The 26,459-nt window shown below is 36.8% G+C and overlaps 1 protein-coding gene across 12 annotated transcripts in view; it reads left to right on the top strand.

Moving 5' to 3' along the window:
• atp11a (ATPase phospholipid transporting 11A) overlaps positions 1-26,459 on the top strand; it is a 65,275-nt gene that overhangs the window by 21,079 nt on the left and 17,737 nt on the right. For all 12 annotated transcript variants that reach the window (XR_005279735.1, XM_038309094.1, XM_038267519.1 and 9 more), the window contains exons 2-18: positions 15,171-15,293; positions 15,606-15,695; positions 17,673-17,753; positions 17,840-17,947; positions 18,050-18,178; positions 19,307-19,410; positions 19,504-19,551; positions 21,103-21,167; positions 21,246-21,327; positions 22,956-23,106; positions 23,209-23,406; positions 23,530-23,643; positions 24,676-24,735; positions 24,816-24,982; positions 25,068-25,139; positions 25,513-25,586; positions 25,678-25,781. Coding sequence is in view for 11 of the 12 variants with exons in the window: in XM_038309094.1 (XP_038165022.1) it covers positions 15,171-15,293; positions 15,606-15,695; positions 17,673-17,753; positions 17,840-17,947; positions 18,050-18,178; positions 19,307-19,410; positions 19,504-19,551; positions 21,103-21,167; positions 21,246-21,327; positions 22,956-23,106; positions 23,209-23,406; positions 23,530-23,643; positions 24,676-24,735; positions 24,816-24,982; positions 25,068-25,139; positions 25,513-25,586; positions 25,678-25,781 (1,770 nt within the window). In the remaining variant the exon portion in view is untranslated. The remainder of the gene's footprint in view (positions 1-15,170; positions 15,294-15,605; positions 15,696-17,672; positions 17,754-17,839; positions 17,948-18,049; positions 18,179-19,306; positions 19,411-19,503; positions 19,552-21,102; positions 21,168-21,245; positions 21,328-22,955; positions 23,107-23,208; positions 23,407-23,529; positions 23,644-24,675; positions 24,736-24,815; positions 24,983-25,067; positions 25,140-25,512; positions 25,587-25,677; positions 25,782-26,459) is intronic.

Below are 26,459 nucleotides of genomic sequence, written 5' to 3'. Positions count from 1 at the left end.
CAGTGTGTGAGGAGCAGACAGCAGAGGAACAAAGGTACAGAGGGGAGACTTGCCAAAATATAAAATGAAAGCATGCGACTTAAATGCATGTGGTCCAAACAATTACTCCCATTGTGACGAATGCTACTCTGGCATTAACTACACTAGTGGTGAGTGATAAGTTTGGACCCTGGGTGAGACACTGGAGAGCAGCCTCGTGCACTCACACTTAAGGACACCCCAGAGTGAATAGGTAGCCCAACATCTATGTTTTTAGATAAATGACAGGAATTCGGAGTACCTGGAGAGAATCCATGCATGGATGGGGAAACCCGGGCCCTTATTTATGAAATGCAACAACTGCAGCCCTTCAGATTGAAGTGTTTAATGAAAAGTCATCATATTTGAATTAATCTTTGGGATCTTTCCCTAGCTCTATTATTTTTTCACCTTCACACCTGTGCTGCTGTGGCTTGTTTCTTCACCCACACAAGCCCATGGGACTCAGTGACCTCCTGAGGTCATTTCATTTGTTACCTGCTATGTAACGGTTAGATGTTCAGGAAGCGTAAAGACTTTGGAATAAAAATATGACGTAAAAGAGGCTATGAAGTTGTTGAGATCCAACTACAGGCAGTATTATGTATAATGTTTGTCTTAGAAAGGTCATTGTGCCCAAATGTTTACAGCATCTATAAAGTTTAATTGCTGGATCTTTACATGACATGAATGCAAACTTTGCCCTCCCACTTTTTCCCAGAAGATAGACAGACCCAATTGTTGAAACTCCTCTCCCTGGGACCTTCTATTAACTAACAGGTTTTTTCATCACATCATAAGATTTTACTTCATGTGATCCTTGAGTGACTGTTTTCTTGTGGCAAATTCCTTCATGGTGACGTAATCCAATCTAAATGCTTGTTTGCTTCTGCTCTGGTCTGATGTTATTGGTTAAGTGAGGTTTTCATCTACAGAGACGAATAAAAAAAGACCTGTATCACTGGGACTGTTGGCTTATGACCAAATCTTTTCCTTTGTAATTACTATTCTTATAGGATTTACTGCATTTATAATTGGTTAGAGTTTATCTTGATAATTTTTTTCTATAATTGACTTGTAACCAACACCCTTAAGTGTACATGTAAATGATTGTTTGCAACTTATTTTCCACGATAAGGGTTAGCACAGAGAGCATTGCCCTCATTTATTGAAGAAAATGTGCATAAACTACAAGAAGTTGACAAATGGATGCTACAGAAGAAACTTATGGGTGAGGTTTCCCGAGATCTGATCAGAGACTTGCAGATAAAACTACATTATTGTTGTGGAAACTGAAAGAACAGCCAGATGGAGATAAAACTTATGCACCCAAGATGAGAAAACAAACGTCCAACAAACAGAAGCACAACAGGATTGTAGTTTACTGCTCGTCCTAAAAGTGCCTTAGAAGATCTGTACTATAGTTTCATTTTAGATTTATGGGTTAGCTGTAAATACAGGTGCATCTTAATAAATGCTAGTTTATTTATGTGAGTGAATTAACTTAATAGAGGGATCTCATTTATTACAGATCACTGTTTATTTCAGTTGAAATGATTCTTGCTTATATCAAATAGAACAGAAAATTCTGCTTCTTATACATGATTTCAATATATTACTTGGGTCAAATGGTTCAGTGTTCTTCCACAGGCTTCTCCTAACATTTTGCTGGAGTCTTAGTCCATTCCTCCTGACAAAACCGGTGTAACTGGGTCAGGTTTGCTTGCTGACACGCACCTTTTCAGCTCTGCACACAACTTCTCTACCTCACTGCAATCAGGCCTCATTCATCACCAATCCAATTTTCTCGCCCTTAAGACTCTGTTTCTAATTTTGCTGCATGCCGAAGGTCTATATCCATTTGGAAGACATGTAGGTTTTTCTTTTTTAATTGTACTTTCCTGGTTGATGTCATGAAGTCCTAGTTTGGTATTTTTCACATAATATTTTTCCCATAAATGCCAACGGTTTTGTGAAGTGCACCGGTCGTTCATAAGAACTACTTTATATAATGTAGATGCTTTACTTAATGGTCGGTGTTCTCAGGCTTTCAAGATTTACTTTTTCCTTCCTAATTAACAATGATCATATTATCCAAACGCTTTACTTTTTTGTTCGTCAAATTACAGGAAATATCAGTAAAAAGACAGGGTCTCTGAGTGCCAGCTAATGAACATGGAAACATCTGGGATTTGGGATTTATCCAAGGATGAACCAGACTTGTTGTGGTCCTTTTATCTCTTCCCAATTGCCTTAAATGCTGTTACCTATAATTAATAGAATTGATTTGCTAAATTCATGAGTAAGGCCTGCATATATTGCATAAATGAACCAATCCTGCTTTAAAGGGCTGCCTAGAGAAAGGCTGCAATAGCGTCAAGATGTTCTCACCAGTGCTTAATGGTTAGATCACAGCAGGTGATCTAACAATAAACTCCTCTCAGAGTGATTCCTACTATTTGAGCATTAGGTTGAGCCGTTTTGGGTCCCACATGAGCAGTAGTGGCACTCCCTTCGGGGAAAGCAAGTATGACCCAGAGGTTCATTCCTGTGATACACAAAGAATGGCTCTACTTGTCGAAAGGAAACCCACAACAATTGCTCTTCTGTTCAGTTCTAAGAGGCAAAGCCATGCGTCTGTTTGCTGTCTGGCTCTCGTCTTGCATTATTTAGTGCAATATTAGAGCTTAATCAATCTCCATTGAGTTTTTCATTTCTTTTTTTGGTGAATGTTTGTGCTTCTCTTCTTCTCTACTACTGATGATAGATTTTTGTAGTAGATTTGTCTGTGCAGCTCAGAGATACATATTTCTTAAGCAACACTTCAAGCCATATTTTGAATTGTACACACACTGGGAAGGCTTTAGTAGCATGCTCTGATATTTTATGTTGTGAAAAAACCTACTGGGTGTTCTGATCTATTAGATTTGATAGAAAAATCAAAACAAAGCTGCACCAAATGGGTCAGAATCACAGCAGAAGGGAAAAAATAAAACTGTTCTGACCCACATTGATAACGGAAGCAGGTGAATGTCTATTTCAGTTCAAGTCATCTCGTGATGGAAATTCTCCAGAGAATTTTCTGTCTACCAGTTTACTCTTAGATGATCCTGCATTTTTATCCTTTATTTTTTATAGCGTGATTCTGTAAAACCTCCTATGTCAAAACAAAGCTACGTTTTAGTACCTTGATTTGTTTTTGTGAAAACATTCAAATTAGACCAACAACTAGAGCTTAAATGAAAACATCATATTAGTCCTTTGCCTTCAATATTTATTAATTGCTTAGAGTTATTTATATAAAAAAACAACCTTGGTTGTGATGTAGTGTGCTTAAAAGGCATTGGACATTACATTTGATAAACTGCTCCAATAGTCTTAAAACCATTGTAAAGAATTAGTGCTTTAACTTTCCTTTAAGCCATTTTCATCTCCTTAAAAAATAACCACAAGAAGATTTGTGAGTAATTCTCATTGTTAGGATTTTATGTAGAATTACCACAAAACCCACACTTCAGTTAAAGATTACTACATTTATTAACAAAAGTTAGTAATCAGAAGATTAATAATGCAGCCTTATTATGAATCTACTTAACTTTGTTTTCCCAAAGATAGAATACAGTGACTTCATGGTATTATTAGCTTCTACTACTACAGATGAAGGGTACGCGTTAGTTGATAAATGTTAAGATAATTACGAATCCAACTCAAATCAAGTGTAACTTTTATATGTAATGTATTAATCTTGGGGGGAAGAACGAGGGTTAATGTGTTTAAAGTCTCAAAACCATCTGAAACTGTCAGCTTTCAGCACCCAAACACCCGCAAATGTAAAGACAATTGAGTGTTTTATTGTGGTCTAAAACAGGCTATTCTCTTGGCAATGGAACTGATTCTTCTATAAGGTCTCTCAAAAGGAAGTTGTTGTTGTTTTTAGATGGAAAGTCCCTATGAGATTGGAATACTGTTTGTCCTGGAACAAGTCATTGGATGTGTAGTTGGTTCCACTCTGGATTAAAAAGAAGAATGGGCAAGAAAAAGCTCTTAGATTAAGTTATAGATGGATGTGTTCTAAGGGGAATCTGTTCTGACTTATTAGAGCTATTAAGGCTTCAAGTGGATTCTCTAAACATCTGCTTCAGAGTTGAAGCCTCAGGGGAAAGGAGTTAATTACAGCAGTTATTAGTTATCCAATCAGATATTAGTTTGCTTTCTTTAGCCTGAAAAAACCAAGACAATTTATCAATGTAAACATCATAAACTGAGGCTGTTTAATTGATGTTTCTAAAGCGTATATTGTTTAATAAAAAAGTTAAACCAGATAAAAAAAAAATAAAGAACAAATCCTTAAGATTATAACCAGTTTATTTTAAAACTTAAAGGTATAGTGGAGGATTTTGGCCAATTTTTGAAAAGACCCATCCTCTCCACAAAAAACAAAGCAAAAACAAATGTACATGCATAACTATGTACCCACTCCTGACAGGGAATGTAAGCCCATTTCCCCTAGGGCACGCTCTGTTTAAAAGTTGCTTTTTGCATCACTCATACAAGCTTACTTTTCAAAAGACGATTTGCAATTTTTGCACTATGTCAGACTATATATATATATATATTAGTGCTGTCAATCGATTACATTTTTTTAATCGCGATTAATCGCATCAATGCCTGAGTTAACTCGCGATTGAGTTAATCGCAAATTTTTTTTCTGATTGAAAATCATTTAAATACTCTCGATGACATACAAAAAATACATACAGGCTAGGTTTGTGCCAATGTTCTTTTTTTTAAATGAAAACAGGTCACAGATACTGATTTACGCCATAGAAACATATGGCAAGAAGATGGGGAGGCATGTAGCAAAAAATAACAAATATGTAGCCAAAAAAAAAAAGGCCCTGAAAACAGGCTGATGTAAAAGACAGTCTTTACAGTTAATACAGTCTTTTGAACAAAGACAAGCATTTTACCCTACTGCTATAAAATGTAGTACAGTTAACATTAGATGTTAATTAACCAAGGTAATAATGAACAATTTTCAATCAATACATCAAAATCAATAGACCGACATCACTAGATGGAGCTAGTCTATGCTCTAGAAAGTTACTTTTCAGCCTCTTAACAAAAATGAGAACACACACAAGCACCCACCCACCCACACACACACACACACACACACACACACACACACACACACACACACACACACACACACACACACACACACACACACACACGATACCGACCTGTGGCGTACACAGACAGCAAGAGTGCCGTAGCAGATTCCATTTCACCTCAGTAATCTGTTTTCTCAGCGTATTTCAGGTTGCTACTAGTTACCAGACACTCAACTTGTTTGTTGGTAGTGGGGCTTAAAGAAAAGGCACTAGCGTCACCCAGTGTATGAGCGTCTTTTTTCCTTGAGGTGCTCCGCTCTGGAAGCCTATGAGAAATGCATACACTGGGGGAAAATAGCCCCGCCTTCCCGCAGGCTGCAGCGGGATGTACTTGGAAAATTGTACCATAATTCCACATAGCGTTAATCTCACGTTAAAAAAATTATCGCCGTTAAAATGGCCTCACGTTAACGCGATAATAACGCGATAATTTTGACAGCACTAATATATATATATATATATGCAAAAAATGGTAGTTGGACATTTGTCCTTTTTTAAAAAGCAATTGTCTTGGAAATTCTGGTGAAAATAGAAAATGTACTACTTTCCCTACTTTATTAGTTGCTTGTAAGGGCTTGCAGGTGCAGATTTTTGACAGATGTTGTGTTTCTCACTCACAGACAACTATGCACAAGCAGCAAAAATCCTGAACTCTACAGAGTGATTAATGCCTCTCCTCATGTGTTTTTGGCATTTGAGTGTGTGATCTTTTGTCTTTCTGCTCTTGCCAGTGATTGGATTTTTCTCACAGATGCCACACAACATGTTTTGCACCGCAGCCAGGAATTAGTTTCACTTAAGCTGTTGGATGCAATGAGGTCACCTGCTTACTTGGAACCCTTTGCAGGAACACTTAACTAAGTTAGATGTACTTTTGCAGCAGATACAAGTCTTAGTTTGTCCTTTATCAGCCAGCTTTGGATATAAGAATGTAGGTGTAATTAAAACTTTCAGCTTTGAAGTGCTCTGGTTTTGATTTCTTGGTATATTTGCTGCAAAAAAACAAACAAACAAAAAAAAAAACAATGCCTGTACTTGTACAGTACTTTATCAAGAACTCCAAAGGCCTTCACACTAACACCAAATTGCGTTTTGCCATAAATGCTAATATAATGTCAAATATCAGTAAACTGGGTATAAAAGTAAGTATTCATATTGACAGATGAAAATGATTTTTTTTTCTTTTTTCTTAAATGTATATATATATATATATATATATACATACATACATTCTTTTACAGTCTTTATACTCCAGTTAACAATTAATCGAACTAAATTAGTTGATTATTTTAATCATGATTAATCTGGGTAATTGTTTTAGCCCTACATAATAGTCAATTTTATTTTTTTAAATGTCTAAAATACCTATAGAAAAGGTCATGAATTAAGTCTTGAAATCTTGATTTTCCTCCCAGCCCATAGCTTTTTTTATTCTGTTTAAAGGTTTAATTTTGGCTATTCTAAGGTGGACGATGCAGATTTATTAATATGGTGTTTGGCCTGTCCTGTTGGCCGGGCTGAGGCTGAGCGAGACAGATGGGGAGCACAGCTGCTTTCTAATCTGTGACTGAAGCAACACAAAAACACACTCAAACCGGCTGCCACACACAAGCCGATGTCGCAGTTTCTCAGGTAAAAGCAATGATACAATCAACTATTTGTTTTCCTAAATCATCGTCATTTGCTGTTAGATTAGACATCTTGTTGTGTTTTCTCCCATCACTGTTGCAAAGTTTTCACACATAGCAAACTATGGCATGCAAGTGTTTTGTTCAAAAATCCAAATTAGAACCTCTGTGTATAAATTAGATGGGTGTTTGTGGGCTGTAGAATCCAAAGCTGACAGCCATCTTTTAGTTTTTGTTGAGACTCATTTCCAGCCCTGTCTGTTTCAGTGGGAGATAAAACTCTTTAATCATCAGTAAAACACAACAATGCAGCCGTGTGAAACCACAAACATGGTTTGTGTGCTTTCCCCTTGTTTTATTTTTTTTGTTTTTTTTTGTTGCTCTTCATGGTGTCCTTCAAATGTTATCTGGACTTGGCAGGCGTCACGCAGATTTAGCTCTAACACTGACCCAGTGTCAGTTTTACAAATGGATTTCTGGGGCTATTGCTTGTAAAGCTCAGTGGTCAAAACGATAAGATCTTCCAATATATTTAAATAATATAATGAGATAGAAAACTAATAGGAGCCAATTTAGATACAATTTCTTGTTCGTGTCTTTTATTTTGGAATAATTAAATATAAAATATAACTACTTAGGCTACAGTTATTTTTATTCCCACTGGATCTGTAACATGATGTAATTCTCACACTATGCCAAGTGTTTCGCTGATTAGCTAATCAATCCCTCGTGATTTCTCTTCCCCCATAAAAAAAAAATAAAAATCCTACAAATAAAACCTTCCTTTTAAGTGTAATTAGGGTTATAAAGTATCTTTGTTCTCCTCTTAGTTGAACTGTGTATATCTTTATTTGCTTAATGAATACATAGACAGCAGTTATAAATTAATAGACTGCTAATAGATTTACTCTTAAATTAATTTCTAACTTGTTTCATTTTAAGTTATCCTCAACCTTGAGATGTACATAGGAATCTCTTTTACTTTTTTCTATATGGAGATCAAACATTTTTTATATTTATGATTTTTATACATTTCAGTTCAATTTCCACCTCATAAAGTCAATCTATTTTGATCTTTTTTTATTTTACACCTTCATATTTTTGAGTCAGTTTCATTTTGATCTTAATGAGACGAAATGAAACAGCTTTTCATATTGTAAATTTAATTATGTAATGGAAAAAGGTTTCCAAATCAATCTGGGCCCATGTATAATTTTGTACATTGCTCAATCATAAAGGACCTAATCAGCCATATTTTACTAGTTTTGGACTTAGACTTAGACTTGGACTCAACTTCATTTAAGTTTTGGTAGCCAAACATATGTTAAATACTGTCTGACCTGGGGAATTAGGAAAGCCTTGATATGGAACCTGTCTGACATCATGAAGTAGGGATAATGATGATCTTAAGTAACAACAAATTAATAACAGGTAACAAGTAGTTAACAACAAATGAGATGCTAAGGCTCCGACATCCATCAGTCCTGAAAACAACCTTGAGCCATTTGAAGTTACCGAAAGCCACACTTGCCTCAGTTATAGTCAGAATTTATTGTCAGCAGTAAGAAAGAAACGGTTTAAAGGAATAGTACACCCAAAACATGATTAGCCTTCATTTTCTACTCACCCCCATGCTGAACAACACTCTGGAGTACTTTTTTGATATCTCAAATGCATCTGGAGATCTGGGAGGCTTCTTGCTGTCTGCTGACATTCAAATAATGGAGGTCCATGGCGCCCGAGACAGAAAGGTCCATAAAAGTCCACAAAAACGTGTCAATATTCCTCCATACTGCTCGTCCAATGTAATCCAAGTGTCCTGAGTGGGTAGCATCCAGAATTTACTCGAAACGAAGTCATTTAGAATGTTTTTAGAGCATAAACAGTAGTGTATAGGATTTCCTAATAGCGCCCCCATGCGCGCTCACGATTCTACGGAAGCCGGCAGACCAAACCGGAAGAAAGTGCGCATTCAGCGTCTGCTCTGCCAATAATGCAAGCGTAGAAGAAGAAATGTGCTGTTTACCTGTGCAAAGAAAGAAACAACGAAAGAAAAATGTCTGAGGACTTCAGTGTTGAGGAAGAGCATGAGTTCTTTGCCGAGCTGAATGCGCTGGTTTGGTCTGCCGGCTTCCGTAGAATCGTGAGCGCGCATGGGGGCGCTATTAGGAAATCCTATACACTACTGTTTAGGCTCTAAAACGTTCTAAATGACTTCGTTTCGAGTAAATTCTGGATGCTACCCACTCAGGACACTTGGATTACATTGGACGAGCAGTATGGAGGAATATTTACACGTTTTTGTGGACTTTTGTGGACCTTTTTCTCTCGGGCGCCATAGACCTCAATTATTAGAATTTTAGCAGACAGCAAGAAGCCTCCCAGATCTCCAGATGCATTTGAGATATCAAAAAAGTACTCCAGAGTTTTGTTCAGCATGGGGGTGAGTAGAAAATGAAGGCTAATCATGTTTTGGGTGTACTATTCCTTTAAGGCCAAAACCAGAAAAAAATAAAAAAATCTTCCAAGCCTTTTGTTAAATATTCCATCCACTGCAAAACTGGAAAATTTTTGTAGTTTGTCTTGTTCTTTGTGTTGTTCTGCTGGAGGTTTCTTCCTGTTAAAAGGGAGTTTTTCCTCTCCACTGTCGCTACAAGCATGCTTAGGGATTGTATTTGAGTTGATGCAATCAACTGGTTTTCCTTAGATAGAAAACTTTGTATCCATTTGACTGTATGATCTGGTTGAACTGTAAAGTGCCTTGAGATGACATGTGTTGTGAATTTGGCGCTGTATAAATAAACTGAATTGAATTGAATTGTTACATGTAAAGTAAAGAAAGAGAGAACATCAACAGTCAAACAAAGTGGTGGTAATGTGATGGTCTGTTGCAACTTTAGGACCTGGCCGGCTTACAGTCGTACAACACCCTGACCAGAAAAGCTTTCTTTGTGGGTTAATTAACTCAAAAAAATCTGTAAATTTCATTAACATTTGACGGTAAAGAGTAATTTCCACTTTTAGTAAAGGTTTAATCGGCTGTTGTTGCCTCTGAAGGTGACACCAGTTATTGGAGAACAGAGTGATTATTTAAAAGCTGCCTTTATTTTGCTTTACATATAAAATCAGCTTTATCTAAAATGTGTACTTGTCAAAAAAAATAAAAAATTCAAGAGGTCAAATACATTTTAATTTAATTTCATTTTCCATATACTAATCTGTAAAAATATCAAAGGGTCATCGGTGTAAATCCTTCTCTCTGTGTTGAGAAAATGATCTGCAGCTTTTCTTGTTGTGTTAATTTCTTATTCTTGTACATGACTTGGTTTCACTCATTTGGAGTTCCTGTTAATGAGTGGGTGGGTGGATTTGGGGTGGGGGGTTGGTAAAGTGGCCTTTTTTCAGGAAACTGTGTGTGCAGTGTGAGTGAGTGGGTGGGTCCAGCTGTTCCTGTTTACTATGTGTTCCTAATCAGTGCAGGGCTTCATTTTTCAGCCTGTTTTCAGGTCTACAGGGAAAGGCTTTCAGAACTTGCTTATTCACACATTGAAAATGGGGTAGTGAAAATCTCAGTCTTGCAATGGATAATTCAGCTATGATGCCTTTTGTTATGTTTTTATATTTCTAGCTATTTACATGAATTACATAACAGGTCTTGCACATAATGCTTGAAAAATCAAATTTGATTAGCAACCTAATACGAATGTTATGGGTTATTTAATACATGAATATTTTTTATTTTTTCTGCAGTCAGTATTTAAGGGACACTTTTTGTGTTTCAGAGTGAAATTAAAACTTTCTAAACTGTTAGCCATTAGCTCGATTTAGCATTTAATCTCAGATGAACGGACTGATTATACACAAAAATGTGTGGATCTTGACTTGTTCATGTGTTGATCACATGTGAATTTGCTAATACTGATATTCTTTTGGCGCCATAACTCTGATGATCCTTTTTAAGGATTTCATGAGGGCAATGGAGTGAAGCTAAAATGTGAGAAATATGACTCCTTTGAATGTAATAAGTGGCAATTTCTCTAGCTAATGTTCCCTTTGATTAGACATCCCACCCAGAAAAGTGCAGTTCTAGGAACAGCAAACATGCTGCGCAGAACCCTCAACCTCCCAGGCCTCTGGTAGAGGACCCTAACCCTAGATAGATAGATAGATAGATAGATAGATAGATAGATAGATAGATAGATAGATAGATAGATAGATAGATAGATAGATAGATAGACAGATACACAAATCACTTGCAGGTGTAACTACAGAGGAAACTTTTCTGTTCCTGTATGACTCATCTCATACATGTTTGATGCAGTAGGGATTAGCCTCTGAGAGCTGCTCCCTGAAAGGTTGCTTCGCTCTCCTTTAGTGACTGTAAAAGAAAAAGAAAGAAGATGTAGATGTAGAGTGAGACAGACAGAATCAAAGCCCCAGTGCTCTCCCCATCTTTCTCTTCCTACCGCAGATGTTTCCCTTCCAACTATATATACACTCCTGGAACCTGCCACGTCCTGAAATACAAAACGCAGCTAAAAGTTATTATCGGGCTCCAGAATTGCTTAAAGTCTCAGGTTACACCTGAAGACTTAAGAGCCAAGCCGGAATGATTTTATGAGCCCTGCTCTTATTTTGTAACGATGCTATTTTATTTGATTAAATGCAGACAGGCTTTCATGTAAAAAGCTTAAATCCGGATAAAAGTGGAACGTAATCGATGGAGAGATTGGCAGGCTTAGAGGCTGCCCAGGTTGTGGACTGGAGAGAAAAGAGCGAGGTGAGAAAACCAATAAAGCTGCATAACTGGCAGTAGCAACATTGCTGAAGCAATAAATGGTAAATAAAAAAGTTAAGTTTTTTACCAATTTGAACTGCAAGTAATGTCCCAATTCAATAAATCAATGAAAACTAAACACAGCCACCAGTTTTGATTTGTAGCAAACTGTATGTTTAATAAAACAATGGAGCCACACATATATTGGTTCCCTTTCTCTTTTGAAATTTATTTTAAAATACTTACCTGAAACTAAGCAGATGGAGCAGAGGCAGGTGGAAGAGAAGAAGGAACTGCAGCTCTGTGGGGGCGACTTAATTTGGCAAGCTGTATGGTTTCATGTCGTCTTTGGCTGAAAGGAAGATATCTGTCTAAGACTGGACAGGATATTGTTTTTAAATCTGTTTATTGTACAGCTGAGGATTTACAGGAATAAAATGTAATGAGTTTTGCCGGTATAGTTTATAAAATTACTTCATGTTGGGACAGTATGCAGCTTTTTGTTTTGCTTGTCGACATATTCTAGCCTACTTCATGTTGTAAAATTATTGCTTTGATTACGAATCTAGTGGTAAACAGAACCAGGTGTGGCTAATAAACTAAAAATTGGTTATCAAAATTTATTTCCTCTGTTAATGTTTCCTCCTTCTGTAATAAGGTCACTTTTTCTATTTTTCTTATCAAATGTTTTTCAGAATTTCTAGTCTCTCATGTAAGGCTGCAAAAAAAAAATATATAAGAACAAATATATTAAAATAATTAGCTCTTAATTTGAACAAGTAGATGAAATTGTGGTATGAGTACTTTTGCCCTTAAAATATTTATACCACAAATTGGTAAACTGTTTTTAACTGTTAAATCTAGACAATTTACTTATTTCAATAAAAAAAAGACTTGGATTTAGGTTTTTTTGGGTTTTTTTTTTTTTTTGCAATGTGCTGTTGTCTAATATTAGTAAGGTGATCTGAAACAGGAAGTGCTAAAATGAAATCCTACTGCATCCTCTAGTGTGAAATAGTCAGTCACAGGACCTGCTTCCTGTTTAGGAATAGAGAGTGCAGATTGTTAGCGGGATGCGCGTTCACTGGTGTGTGCGTTTCAGAGATGAACTGACAGCAAGCGAGAGTGTAAAGTGGGCCATGCAGCCTCTTGACACTCAATCTCATTCAGTGGTCACAGATTACTGTCACCTCTTATTATCTCATGTGATTGTCTTTCCATGTGTTTGTCGTCAGGCTGTTTAGCGAGGAATTAGAAATCTCAGAGTTTACTGGTGGTGATAGCTGAAGGTGAGGACTTAAATAAAAGTATAATTAGAAAAAAGACAGGAAGGATCAGAGTCCTTTATCAACAACTTATATTAAGATCATCCTGGAGAGAAATATCAGCTGTGTACAGCTGTGTATCAGCTGCTGACATCGACACCTTTATTTGTAGATGTTGGAGATCGGCCTGTTTTTCCAGTGTAATCCTGTTTCTCTGACTGCAACAGGCTGGATGTGCTCTCTTCATCCTCTGAAATGGGAGCTGGCTTGGAGCTCGTCTGCCTGACTGTGTGTTTCCTAGATGCGTTTCCTTTTACAGTTGCTTTTTTTATCTCTGCTTCTGTCTCCTTGAGCCCCAGTCGGCCTCGGCAGATAGCCGCTCACAATGAGCCTGGTTCTGCTGGAGGTTTCTTCCTGTTAAAAGGGAGTTTTTCCTCTCCACTGTCGCTACAAGCATGCTTAGTGTGAGGGATTGCATCAGAGTCAAGAGTCGATGCAATCAACTGGTTTTCCTTAGATAGAAAACTTTGAATCAATTTGACTTTATGATCTGGTGAACTATAAAGTGCCTTGATATGACATGTTGTGAATTGGCGCTATATAAATAAATTAAATTGAAACAAATTAAATTGAAGATAAACATGAGTCTTTGTGGAGCCTTTTTTGTTTGGGAAGAGCAACCAGTCCACATCATCACATATCCACACTTTACAGCAGAGAGGAATTTCTTTTCTACACGTTGATTTTAATGATATAAACATAATTACCTGGAAATAACAATGGTCATCATTAAACATCACCACATTGCACCTGGAATCTCATTGGTTATGGTTTCATTTATGTTGATTGGTCTGTTCTGTTTTAGACCGGATAGTACTAGCAGTACCATAATGACTTACGTTCCCTTTAAGCCAATCTAGCTGGCATTGCTAAGGGCTCCTGTACAGCCTGTACACTTTGTTAATGCATTTTAACCCCTTTTCTAGCTGTAGAGTAGGGCTAAAGAAATAATTGGATTAGATCTGATTAATCAACAATTGAAATAATAACCAGACTCTGATCATGCCATTAGCTAGAAGAGCAACCCACTCAGAGCACTAATTATGTCATTATAGTAGAAAATACACAAACATTTTGCATTTAGGATGAAAAACCTTTTAGTCCAATAATCTGTCTAGAACTCCTCTAAGCGCATAGTTTAATCTTCACTAGGTTGAAATTATGTATTTAATGGGGGCAGCTGTTGCTATTGAATATTTGTTTATCAATAAAAGATAAATGGCATATAATAAATATAGATATAGGTTTGGAAAATTTCTATTTTTTTCATTAACACTTCCTGATTTGCAAAGTTTAACACAAATATGAACTAGAGAACTCCACCAGACAGCAAAGTTTGCCCCATATTGTGATTTACACCTATAGCTTAAACTCACATATGATCTGAATCATGACCAAATGTTCTGCTCTCACCTTCTTCATTCACTCTACGTTGTTGTTTTAAAAATGTAATCAAAATCTGTACAATACTTTTCCTGTTATCTTTTACACAGACAGACAGACAGACACACAAACTCTCCTAAAAATATAACCTCCTTGGTGAAGGTAATAACCTAATTCACAAGAAAGCTGATGTAACATTGTAACAACCTCCTGGTTCCCAAAGGGAATTGGTGACCTATTTTATCTATTGCATTTGCAACAGGGACATCTTTAATGATATATTTGTATTTCTACTTGATCAAATCTTTATTCAACGGAAATTATGCAACTTAAAATTAGAAAATGAAAGCTTTTTGTGGGATATTTGAAGATGGAGGTCAAGAAGTCACAATGGAATAGGAAATTCCAGAGAATAAAGTCACTTTTTTTTGTTGTGAAATTATTTTTAGATGGTATCTAAAGGTACGAGAAATGAAAGAAGTAGAAATTTCCCATAATCTACTTGTGTTTGTTTCATTCATTCCTTAACATCAAATCAATGCGAGTCATTTTCATGCAAAAAGAAAAAATTCAATCTAACTGAATTCCAATCCTCATGTCTTGCCTCTCTGTGGATATGTCTGCATGAGGGAAGTGTGTGATCACATTTCCTGCCGCATACCAGTCTGAGTCACATGCACATCCTTGTAACCGTGGCAACAAAAACTCGCATTCATTGAGAAACAACTCTCTAACTCATAGGAGCCCTCTGTGTCTATGAATCACAATGACAGTGATTTAAACTGGAGAGATAACAACACGGCTGACAGCCGTATTTTATGTTAAAGTTTAACTTTGGGGTTCGTCTTTGTTCTTATTGCAGTGTGCTGGTGAGGAGAACTGTGTAGACACCAGGACAGTTTACATTGGACATAAGCAGCCTCCTCCAGGAACCGAGGCCTTCATACAGCAAAGGTTTCCAGACAACAGAATAGTCTCTTCCAAGGTGGGTGTGGGGGAGTGATTCTGGGCAACAGCACCATTAGACAGAACACAGCTTTCTGACTAAGCTGAAACATCTGTTTCTTTAGTCGTTTATTCCCCCCCTTTGTCTATGCAAAGAGACGCTGTCATCTGTGACTCATGAAAATATGAAGCCATGCTTCCTATACGGCCTTGACCTTAATACCATTCAATCATGTTTCTTTATAGCTGTATTTCTTTCTTTTGTTTTTTGCAACCTGCAAAACAGTTCTCCAGCTGCGTCCCATGTTACAGTAGACATGCAAGGCTAATATTGTGTCTCTTCTGTTTCCAGTACACTTTTTGGAACTTCATCCCCAAGAACATGTTTGAGCAATTCAGAAGAGTGGCCAACTTCTACTTTCTCATCATTTTTCTGGTTCAGGTAACATGAATTTAACCTTAATGTGAACTAAAGTTTCCAGCAATGCTGCAAAAAAAGAAGTGGCAAAACAAATGACTAAATATTATAGTTGATAGCTACAGTTTCAACTTCTCCCGGCCAGTAACTTTGAAAGTTTGTTTGAAAGCTAGTTGCCAAATCTACTAATTTAACTGTTTAAGGTGTTTTTGTCAAGGGGATCTTCATGGCTAAAGTCAATGAATCCATGAATACATAAAGACAAACTGCAGGTTTATTTTCCAACCTAAAGCCAACCATGTTTAGCAGTGACTAGATGTTAGGGGTTTAAACTAGAGACTGACATTTTTTCGGGAATCCCACGGGTCACGGGATTCCCGTGGGATGGGAGTCAGTATTAGTAACGATCACGTGATTGGGACGGTACAGGATTAGACATTAACGGGAGCGGGAGCAAACCGATAGTAACTAAAAAAAAACTAGGATCGATGCCAAAAAATAAAATAAAATAGAAAGAAAAAAAAAAATCCAGTACTGGCGCCGCCATTTCGTAGTTTTTTCCTTGAAGCCTACACTATAATGTGAGTCAAATAAACTACAGGACCCAAAAACCAACAGTGCTTTCGCTCTGAGTTTTTCACCAGCGCTCAAAAACAACAATAGAGGGACCAACAGTTACTACAGTTAGAAACAGGAACTTAACTGACCCTTCAAAGAAATTCAGATTCAAAGTAATTGAAGAAATCTTATTGAAGACAACAAGAATGGGAGGGTGCAGGAGCGGGAGTCATTCTGTATGGGAGCGGGATGGGAGTGGGAGTAATTTCACCAGGAGTGGGACGGGACAGGATTTAGATTTCTACTCTGGCCCGGGATCGGGACGGGACACAATTTTTTTCTGTGGGAGTGGGACGGGACACAATTTTTTTCTGTGGGAGTGGGACGGGACAGGAGTGAAAATCCACTCCCGTCTCAGTCTCTAGTTTAAACTAGACTACAGTACAGTAGATTGTTGAACATTTCTTGCATAGAGTACTGGACCAAATTAAATTTTTTCCTCAAGATTCTACACTGCAAAAACAATCCAGAAATAAGTAAAAAATGGCTTAAATTAAGTATATTTAGCCTTAATTTGAGCAGGTAAATAAGATGATTTGCCAATGGAATGAGTATTTTCACTCTTAAAATAAGATAGTTAGATAATATTTACTTGAAATAAGACGATAAAATAGTTTTTTCTTATTTTAAAAGGAAATTGTCTTGTTCCATTGGCAAAGTGTCTTACTTACCTCCTCAAATCAAGAAAAAACACACTTATTTTAAGAAAAAATAACTTATTGAGATTTATATTTTTTGCAGTGTAGTGTGTGATCCTTGACACTAAAGCTTAACATGGTGCTTGAGGTGCCAAAATCTCATGTTTAAGGGAAAACTGCTGCTTCTGTACTGATGCCGAATAAAATCGCATGGAAGAACCTACCTTTTAAGTATCGCACATTAAAATTAGGTTATTTACATTTGTTATGATACGAGCCACATGGTTTTAATCAACACAGAGATTAAATTGGTTCTAATCTGCTGTGAACATGTCTGGCCTTTCCCATTTACCTTCACTGCAAGAATGTAGTTATAGGGCATTTTTTATAGTAAATTTAGTGAGTTTTTTAATCTAAACTGTGTCGTTCTGCCATTTTATAGGTCACCTTATTTTAATTTAAATTAGTATTTTCTAAGCATATGATTGGATCCATTATGAAACTGTGCTTTATTTAAGCCCTCAGCATCTTGATCATCATTTTTTGATTTATTACAACAGATTGAAATTCTCCCAAAATAAATACTGGATATAAACAACAGTTGGATTATGCTATAGGAGAGGTGAAAGAAGCATTTATGTTTAATTCTAAGTAACACAAGTAAATGTCTATTTTTTAATAATGTTCATTGCTGTGTTTTTTGTAATTGGTTTTGATTTTGCAATCTTTGTGGGTGGGTCAACAGTTGATCATCGACACGCCCACAAGTCCAATCACCAGTGGTCTGCCGCTCTTCTTCGTCATCATAGTGACGGCCATTAAACAGGTGAGACCTAACTCATGTGCTTCACATGTCTGCATCCGGGATGCCGCCACACTTCCAACAGCTCTGCCTTTTTGGTTCCCATGCAGGGCTATGAGGACTGGTTGAGACATAAAGCAGACAACTCTGTCAACAAGTGTCCTGTCCACGTGGTGGAGCATGGGAAAGTGGTCCGCAAACAGAGTCGCAAGCTAAGGGTGTGTGACCGTACATCAATCTGGTCGCATTTAGCAGTAAAACAGGGCGAGAAATGCTAGATGTCCATGAGCAAAGAGTTTCATCTCCTCTGTCCACTTCAGGTTGGAGACGTGGTGTTCGTGGAAGAAGACGAGGTCTTCCCGTGCGATCTCATACTGCTTTCCTCGTCTCGGGACGATGGGACGTGTTATGTTACAACAGCTAGCCTGGATGGAGAGAGCAGCCACAAAGTGTGTTTTTAAGAGTCATTTCGTGTATTTTATATTTTCTGTTTCTGACTGCATACAGTACCTTGCAGATGAATTTATAGCCCGTAAAACCTTTCCTGATTTTCTTATGTTACAATCACAGTCATGGAGGGATTTTATTTGGATTTGATTTGATGGACCAACACAAAGTGCTGTTTAATTGTTTAATCAAAGGAAAGTGATATAAACTTTTTATATTTTTAAAATTAAAACACTTGAATAACGTGGTGTGTTTTTATATTGAACTCCTTTGATGAATTCTAAAATTGTAAAACATGGTGATGGCAGCGTTAAAGGATGGAGCTAGACACACAGAAGGACCATAGGAAAATCTGTTAGAGGCTGGAAGGACTTAAGAATGAGTTTAATGAGTGGCCTAGTCAAAGTCCAGAGGCAAAGCCTCCTGAAAATCATGAAAAAACTTAACTTGATACTCATAGATGCTCTCCATTTAATCTAAATTAGCTGTTTGTAATAAAAAGAAAAAGATTAATAATTTTCTTTTGGTTAGAAATATGATTATTTTTATTTAAAATGGTTATGCGGTGAGTTTTCAAAAGCAAGAAAATCTTTTCTCTGAACATGGGTAGTCGTTAAATGTTCTTTAAGAATAATAAATTTAATGATATTTTGTAAAGAAATATAAATTACATTAGTAGTGAAACATATTTGAACAATTGACATAAATAAAAATAGAAAATATTTGAATTATTATTAAGATTATTAAGCAGAAAAAAGGAAATTAAATAATTAAAACTAATATGAACACATTTTAATGCAGCTACTGAAAATTCCTGTACTTTGTTTAGTTTAGACTTTAGGCTCCAGTTGGTTTTGGATTTGATGGTTGTTTGAAAATAGTTATTATTGTAATCTACCTTTTTTGTTTAAAGTATATTCCTACTATGAAAAAATACCTAATATCCCTTAATAGTTCTCAATAATGAGCCACTTTGTGCTGCTCTGACTCATAATATGCTAAATATGCGCATTGCTAATATGTGACAAAATGAGGAACCCTGTAACTCCTGAAAGACACCCCAAAGCATAGAAACAGTTTTTTTTTGTTTACTTTGTGTCTCCCTAATCTTAGTCTGTTATTTCCTGCAGACATACCATGCAGTGCAAGACACCAAAGCCTACAAAACGGAGGAGGAGGTCAATTGCATCCATGCCACTATAGACTGTGAACAGCCGCAGCCAGACCTGTACAAGTTAGTAGAACAGCTCCACAGCTTTGACTGAAGCTTAACATCAGAAACATTTCTGATCTCTCTTCTTTCTGTGCTCTTCTTCATCCAAAACAGATTTAGGGGCAACATCAACATTTACATGGGAAGTGAGCCTGTGTCCAGGTATTCTGAACATAACCATTATGAATGTCTCTGGGAAAGATCCGTGGGATTAATTTAGACTTAAATATCAGCATCACATTCTGAAAAAAACCTTTCAAGTTTAATCTTCAGTGTGATTTTATTTGATGTTCAGTTTAAGGAGCTCAACACCCCTGAATTAATACTTTGTTGAAACACCTTTTGATACAGCTGATGTCTGTCAGTGTTTTCTCATTCTGCCTGGCAAATGGTTTCCAAATAATCAGAGGTTTCAAAAGTATTAATGTGTATTACTGAAGTAGAAGTATAAATCCTACTGTTTAAAAATACTTTTTAGAAGTTAGAGTATCAAATTAAGCTTTATGCTCAAGTTAAAGTGTTAAAAATACAATTTTTAAAACTACTTAAAGTATAAAAGTGATAATCATTTCAGAAAAAATGTTAAGCACAGCTGCTTTACTGCATTACCCTAGTATAGGAACTTTTTTTTGTTCAGTTCTGGATGATAACTTCCTTATACTGTAATTAATTTTCTTAGTTATATAACTAATGGCAACAGTGTTAGATTTAACTTTGCATCATCTTGAAAAAACATTTATTTTGGTATGTGGGGAAGAACAAGTTGGTGCAGCACCGAGTCCAACCACAAAGAAATTAATTGTCTGGATAAAACATATTATTTTGATGGTTTTTTATTTTTTTTAAATACCAACAGGCCATAACGAAAATGAGCTGAATCAAGCAAAACTAACGAGTCTATTTTTAAAATGTAAGGAGTAAAAAGTAGTGATAATTGTAAAAAAAAAAAAATGTAAGGTAGAAATAAAAAGTTGTCTAAAAATAATTACTCCAGGAAAGTATAGATAGCCAAAACTTCTACTTGAGTAAGGTTACAAAGTATTTGTAATTTGTAACTTGACACCTCTGCAGCTAATGCATTATAAAATTGTACTGTTCCTTTCCTGAAGTTATTCTTGTGTTGATTTGGAGGATATGCTTTCACTTATTTGGATGCTAGAAAGAAAAATCATAATTTTCATCTTTCTACCAGATACATTTAGTTTATTTTAAGGACTGACAATTATTTAGACTGACTGTAAATCCTCCAACTGAGTTCTGTCACAATCAGAGCTTGCTTTTTAAAAAAAGTTGTTGAAAAGTTGTTAAAATCGAATCAAAAGGTGCCTCAATCAATATTCATCAAAGGGTGTTATTACTTGTGCAACCAGTTTGGAAAGTTTTTTTTTTTTTCTAACACTTGATTATAGCTGGTTATTAAAATTGAAAGTGAAACATATTTGTTTAAACTGTCTATTTACTATTATTGTAGCCTGTTTTTGTAGCAGGGCTTTGTGAACAACTGCAGTTACTGCAACATAAATAATGTGTATATTAATGCATTTCCTTTTTTAATAGAGTTGTTGTTTGGAAAAACATCACTGTTTTTGCATGCATCTGTACTTTTTGCTCCATCTTGAGTATAATTGTCTGGTTTTGTAATAAAACCTTATTATTATGTGCATTCTGAAGAAGTGAATTTCTCTAATTACAGTAAGTGTTTGCCCTCTGTAGGTCTTTAGCTTCTCAGAACTTGCTGCTTCGTGGAGCAACACTGAAAAACACTCAATATATTTATGGTAATAAACACAAAGTACATGAATTCTTTTAAAGGCTGATAATTAGGGTGTTTTAAACTACTTTCTTGTTACATCAAGGTGTTGCTATCTACACTGGCATGGAAACCAAGATGGCTCTCAACTACCAGTCCAAGTCCCAGAAGCGATCTGCGGTGGAAAAGTAAGCTCCCTGATCTCACATTTTTAATCTAAGAAGCAATGACTTTTAAATGCAAGCCTTCTCTGTTAGGGAATCTTTTGCTTACGCTGGATTAGATAATTGTCACTTTTTTAATGCCTGTCATTCCATCCATCTAATCACATCTCAAACTGTCATTTATTCACTGTCTGCTGGTTTGTGCGTCTCTTTGGCTCGCTGCAGTGATTCAATCTATTTTCTTCCATCTGGCGCTGATGGACTCTTCTGTCCAGATGGCTTGTGCAAATGACTGACTGTAGGTGGATTTCATTAAGAGTTTGTTACTGTGCGATGGATTACTTTAATAGCATTTGTCTTCCTTTCATCAAAATGAACTATTTTTTTGTGCCAGTGCTATAAAGATGCTGCTTTTTTCAAGCTTAGGACCTCAGAAAACATAGCAAGACTAGAGTATTAGGTATATGAAACTGCAGATCAAAGAGTTATCCTATTTTATAGTGTGAAGAAATGTAGAGCTAATATATCCAGAATGTGGCTGCTTAACAGAGCTATAAAAATAGATTTTTTTTTGCACAATTTGTCCTAAAATAAAACATGTAGCTGGGAATTATTACCGGTAATGAATGCACATAACTTTACAAAACAGTGCAGATGGGAAAGTGCATTTATTATTTTAACGATTTAATTAAGCTGCTTTATTTTCAGGGTGAAATAGATTTAATATGATCATTAAAGGATAATAAAAAAAGGAAGAAGATAATTATTCCAAGTAAAACTTCAGTTGTGAAAAATAATTGTCCCTTAAATCTAATAACTGGTTGGGCTACCTTTGCAGTAACAACTGGCAATGATTGCATGTGTTATGAGGCAATGGTTCTTTTATATCTCTGGGGGAACTACGAACAAACTTTTGGTATATTTATCAATCACAATTATTCACTACATTTGTGGACCTAACATCAATGTGACTTTTATCCTACTTTGCTGTGAATGAAGGCTTTCTAGACATAAACGCTGTTACCTAAGAGGAAGACCAGATTGAATTGGTAAAAAACTGTAAACCGTTTTTCTGATTCAATCTGAAGGGGAAAAAAATCATGATTTCTGGATCAAACGACTCAAAACAAATTGGTTGTTCGAGTTTTTGATTTTTTTTAATGATACAATTTTTAGTTTATGCTAATAGCTGATCTTTTGCTTGTAGTTTTTACTATCAGTTCCATAATTAGTCTTTTTATTCCACCTGTGTTATGCAATTTGGGTTTTTCTGTTTGACCTCCACTCTGAGCTCTTTAGCTCCTCTTACTCTTTGCTGCTGCATCCTTTCTGTCTTGCTATGCCATGTTCTACTGGTTATTTTTTCTATGCCAACATGGTAAAAATACTTTCATTAGCAAGAGAAGATGGATGGATGGAAAAGGAGTTTACAATCTAGACAAATTTAGTTTCTTATCTTTTATTTGCTTTCTTTGGTTTTCAGCATAATTTGTTTGGTTTTTTTCAAGCCTACTTCATGTTTTTGTTGTACTTTTATGCAGGAAGAAGTTAAGTGATCTCTTCATTCTGTTACTTAGGGGGGTAATCAGGCCATGGAAACTTTCCCCAGAGCAGTGAATGTCTCACCAGCTGCTCCTTGTCTCCACCTGCAGGTCAATGAATGCCTACCTGGTGGTTTACCTGTGCATCCTCATCAGCAAAGCCATCATCAACACGGCGATGAAGTACGTGTGGCAGGCCGACCCCAACAGAGACGAGCCGTTTTACAACGGGAAAACTGAGACAGAGAGGCAAAGACATGTTGTGAGTTTTTAACAAACTTCCTTTAAATCTGTTTTTCAAAGGTTCCTCATCCTCTGGTACTTTCCTTCATACTCCTCTTAATCCCCCCCTCTCTCTCTGTAGCTGATCAGGGCGTTCACAGACTTCTTAGCCTTCATGGTGCTTTTCAACTACATCATCCCTGTATCCATGTACGTCACGGTGGAGATGCAGAAGTTCCTGGGCTCCTATTTTATCATGTGGGACGACGAGATGTTTGACGAGGAGCTGAGAGAGAGGGCTGTAGTCAACACGTCTGACCTCAATGAGGAGCTGGGACAGGTATCACTAGAAGAGCCACTTGGCTTGGTTCAGACCACTGGATGATAAGTTATTTATGAATGTAGTTAATCAGTGCCAAACTTAAAATGATAATATATTACACATGTGTGTCTGTTTTTCCAGGTGGAGTATGTATTCACAGACAAGACGGGGACTCTGACAGAGAACAATATGGAGTTTATAGAGTGCTGTGTGGACGGAAACGTTTACGTACCTCATGTCATCTGTAACGGACAGGTAATGTAAACATGGAGTGAGGCAGTCAATGGTTTCTGAAATATCATTCACAGAAAGTGAAAGTAGGCATTGGCATTTATTGGAAGTAATTTAAGATGTAAAAAAAATATATGTAGATATTTTCTTTCGTTTTATTTCCTTAAATTAATGTTGATTATTATATCTCACTATCTAATCATTTTGAGTCCATCAACTACTTATGGGTAAATAGCTGGGGGGAAAAAAAAAAACAATCAGAAATAAATGTTAATTTGAGCTATTTCCTCTATTTCCTCCACTATCAGAGTTTTCCCATGAACTGCAAAGCCTCTGGACTCAGTCTGGGCTCGATTTGCATGAATCACTGTTTTGTGGTGTGGCATGAATCCTGTGGTGTTACTGAGGCTTCTGTGGTTGCATTAGTTGTGTTCTACTTCACAATCCTTAGTGCAGTTATGGCAAATAACTTACACTACATTTATGCATACATTAATACGCTGTCAGTAGTTTGTCATATTGCAGCCGACAAACAAAAAGACAGATTCAATATTAAGGGCAGTCCATGCCGTCCGTGAGCAACAGTCGTTTTCTCCTGGCATTTTTCCACAATCTGTTGATAGTGGTGGTATTTGTATTTGTTTTTCAGCGCGGATTTGTCGCCGGAATGAACGCCGTTTACTGAATGCGTTGATATTTTTAGTGAACAATATAATGAACTTTACATGTAGGTATTTCAAACGTTTAGGTGAAAGTAGAGATTAAATATTAGTCATAAAATCTGGAAAAGCAGACTTTACCAGCTCCTCCCTCTGAGGTACAATCCGGAAAACAGGCAGTCACATATGAAGTTGAATGGAGCTCTAAACAGCTGGATTTACCTTCACCAACTCATCTGCTTCACCCAATATACTAAAACCTAAGCAGGTCTAGAGTCATTTAATACAACATAATTGAAGGATAATCATACAATTTGTTTCCTTATACATTTTTTGATGGGATTGATTACAAATTAAAAATTTACACAGTCATAGCATGAATATTGTTTTTTGCCAGGTGATGCCCGGTGCTTCTGGTATCGATATGATCGACACATCGCCGGGGCCTGACGCCAGGGTGAGCGTATTTAACTTTCTGGCAGTCTGAAGTTGTGTGTGAGGATATAGGAGTGTAACACCGCCATTCTTACCTCGCAGGAGCGTGAGGAGCTGTTTTTCCGTGCGTTGTGTTTGTGCCACACGGTGCAGGTGAAAGAGGAGGAGACGGTAGATGGGATCAAGCATGGCATCCACCAGGGGAAGTCCTCCTCCTTCTACATATCATCCTCTCCTGATGAGGTGGCGCTGGTGGAGGGCATGAAGAGGTGGAGCAGAAAAAAAAAAACACATTAAAGAAATTAGATTTTAACTCTTTTGGCCACCTCACCTTTTAAATGCTGTGTGCTTCAGGCTCGGTTTCACCTATCTGCGCCTCAAGGACGGTCATATGGAGATCTTAAACAGGGAGGATGAGATAGAGAGGTGAGTGTTAACATAAATACACCAATAATAGCCACTCAGATGTTAAGCACTTTTCTACTCTTATGTAGTTCATTAAGGAATTTAGTTAGCAAAATGGAGTCTATGATGTCTATGATTCTACACTGATTAAATTATTTTACATGGAAGAAAGTGAGGAGCATAAATAGATTAATTTATTCATTTGTTTGCAGTTAAATCTTACCTTATTCTCTGTCTGGTCTTGGCTAACGTTCATCTTAACGGCCTTTGTTCCAGTTGTTTGAGGGCGATTTCTTCCTGTTAAGATTTTTCTCACAGAAGCGTCCATGTTTGTTGAAATCTTTTGATTCTTAGAAGTTAACTTTAGTATTATTTCTCTTTTTTTTTAAATCAGGTTTGAGCTCTTAGAAGTTTTGACTTTTGACTCGGTGAGACGGAGGATGAGCGTTATCGTCAGATCCAGCAAGGGTAACATCTAAAATACATCGTTCACTTTTACCCTGTGCTGTTGTTTGTCCTTCTGTCGCTCAGGTGGTATTTTTGCTGTTTCTATGAGCAGGTGAGCTGTTTCTGTTCTGCAAAGGAGCAGATTCCTCCATCTTCCCCAGAGTTATCTCAGGAAAGGTGGAGCAGGTGAAAGCAAGGGTGGAGCGCAATGCAGTGGTAAGAGCACAAGCAGCCACCCTTCAACATTATGTCAGAGAGCTGAAGTAAAAACATTAAATTCTTTTCATTCGGGAGGTTTTTCTGGCTTGAAAGATTGTGCAGTCTTTGTGGTTTCCACAGTTACAGTCATGACCACAGTTTCCAAGGCTACCACAGGAGGTGTATCACTGAAGCATGACCTACTTCGATTCAAATTTCCCTACAGATGTTTTGAAATGGTTTTCTATGAGATTGACTGAATGTAAAATATCCAAGAGGTTTGAAGACTTTTGTAATTTCCTCTTTGTTGTAAACATCTTTACTTGAAATAATCTGGAAAAGTAATTTAAATCCTGTGAGAGCTGAATCCATTTTAAGAGGTAGGTCTGCAGAAGGATCCACTGCAGACAACAGAGGGAAGGTGAGCCCTTATGTGTTCTGGAGCTCAGTCTGAGCCGATGTCTCACCTTCCCTCTGAAATGGATCCTTCTGCCAACGTTTTATGAATTTAGTTTATTTCTTCCACACCTGCAGAGTGATAGCAGCCCCTTGACTTTTTTAAAGGCACACCATGCAACCTTTGGCCACTAGGGGCGCTTGACCTGTAACTGCCCGTGAGTTTTCTACTACTAAACATCCAAAATAATAAATATAAATGACTGTATACTATGAGCAAATTGTTAACTTGCCACTCTA

Source organism: Cyprinodon tularosa, unplaced genomic scaffold, assembly GCF_016077235.1.
Source record: "Cyprinodon tularosa strain WSP-4 unplaced genomic scaffold, ASM1607723v1 ctg1, whole genome shotgun sequence".
In the NCBI taxonomy this organism is placed as follows: domain Eukaryota; kingdom Metazoa; phylum Chordata; class Actinopteri; order Cyprinodontiformes; family Cyprinodontidae; genus Cyprinodon; species Cyprinodon tularosa.
The sequence above is the reverse complement of the archived record's forward strand: the minus strand, read 5'-3'. Positions and strand labels throughout refer to the sequence as shown.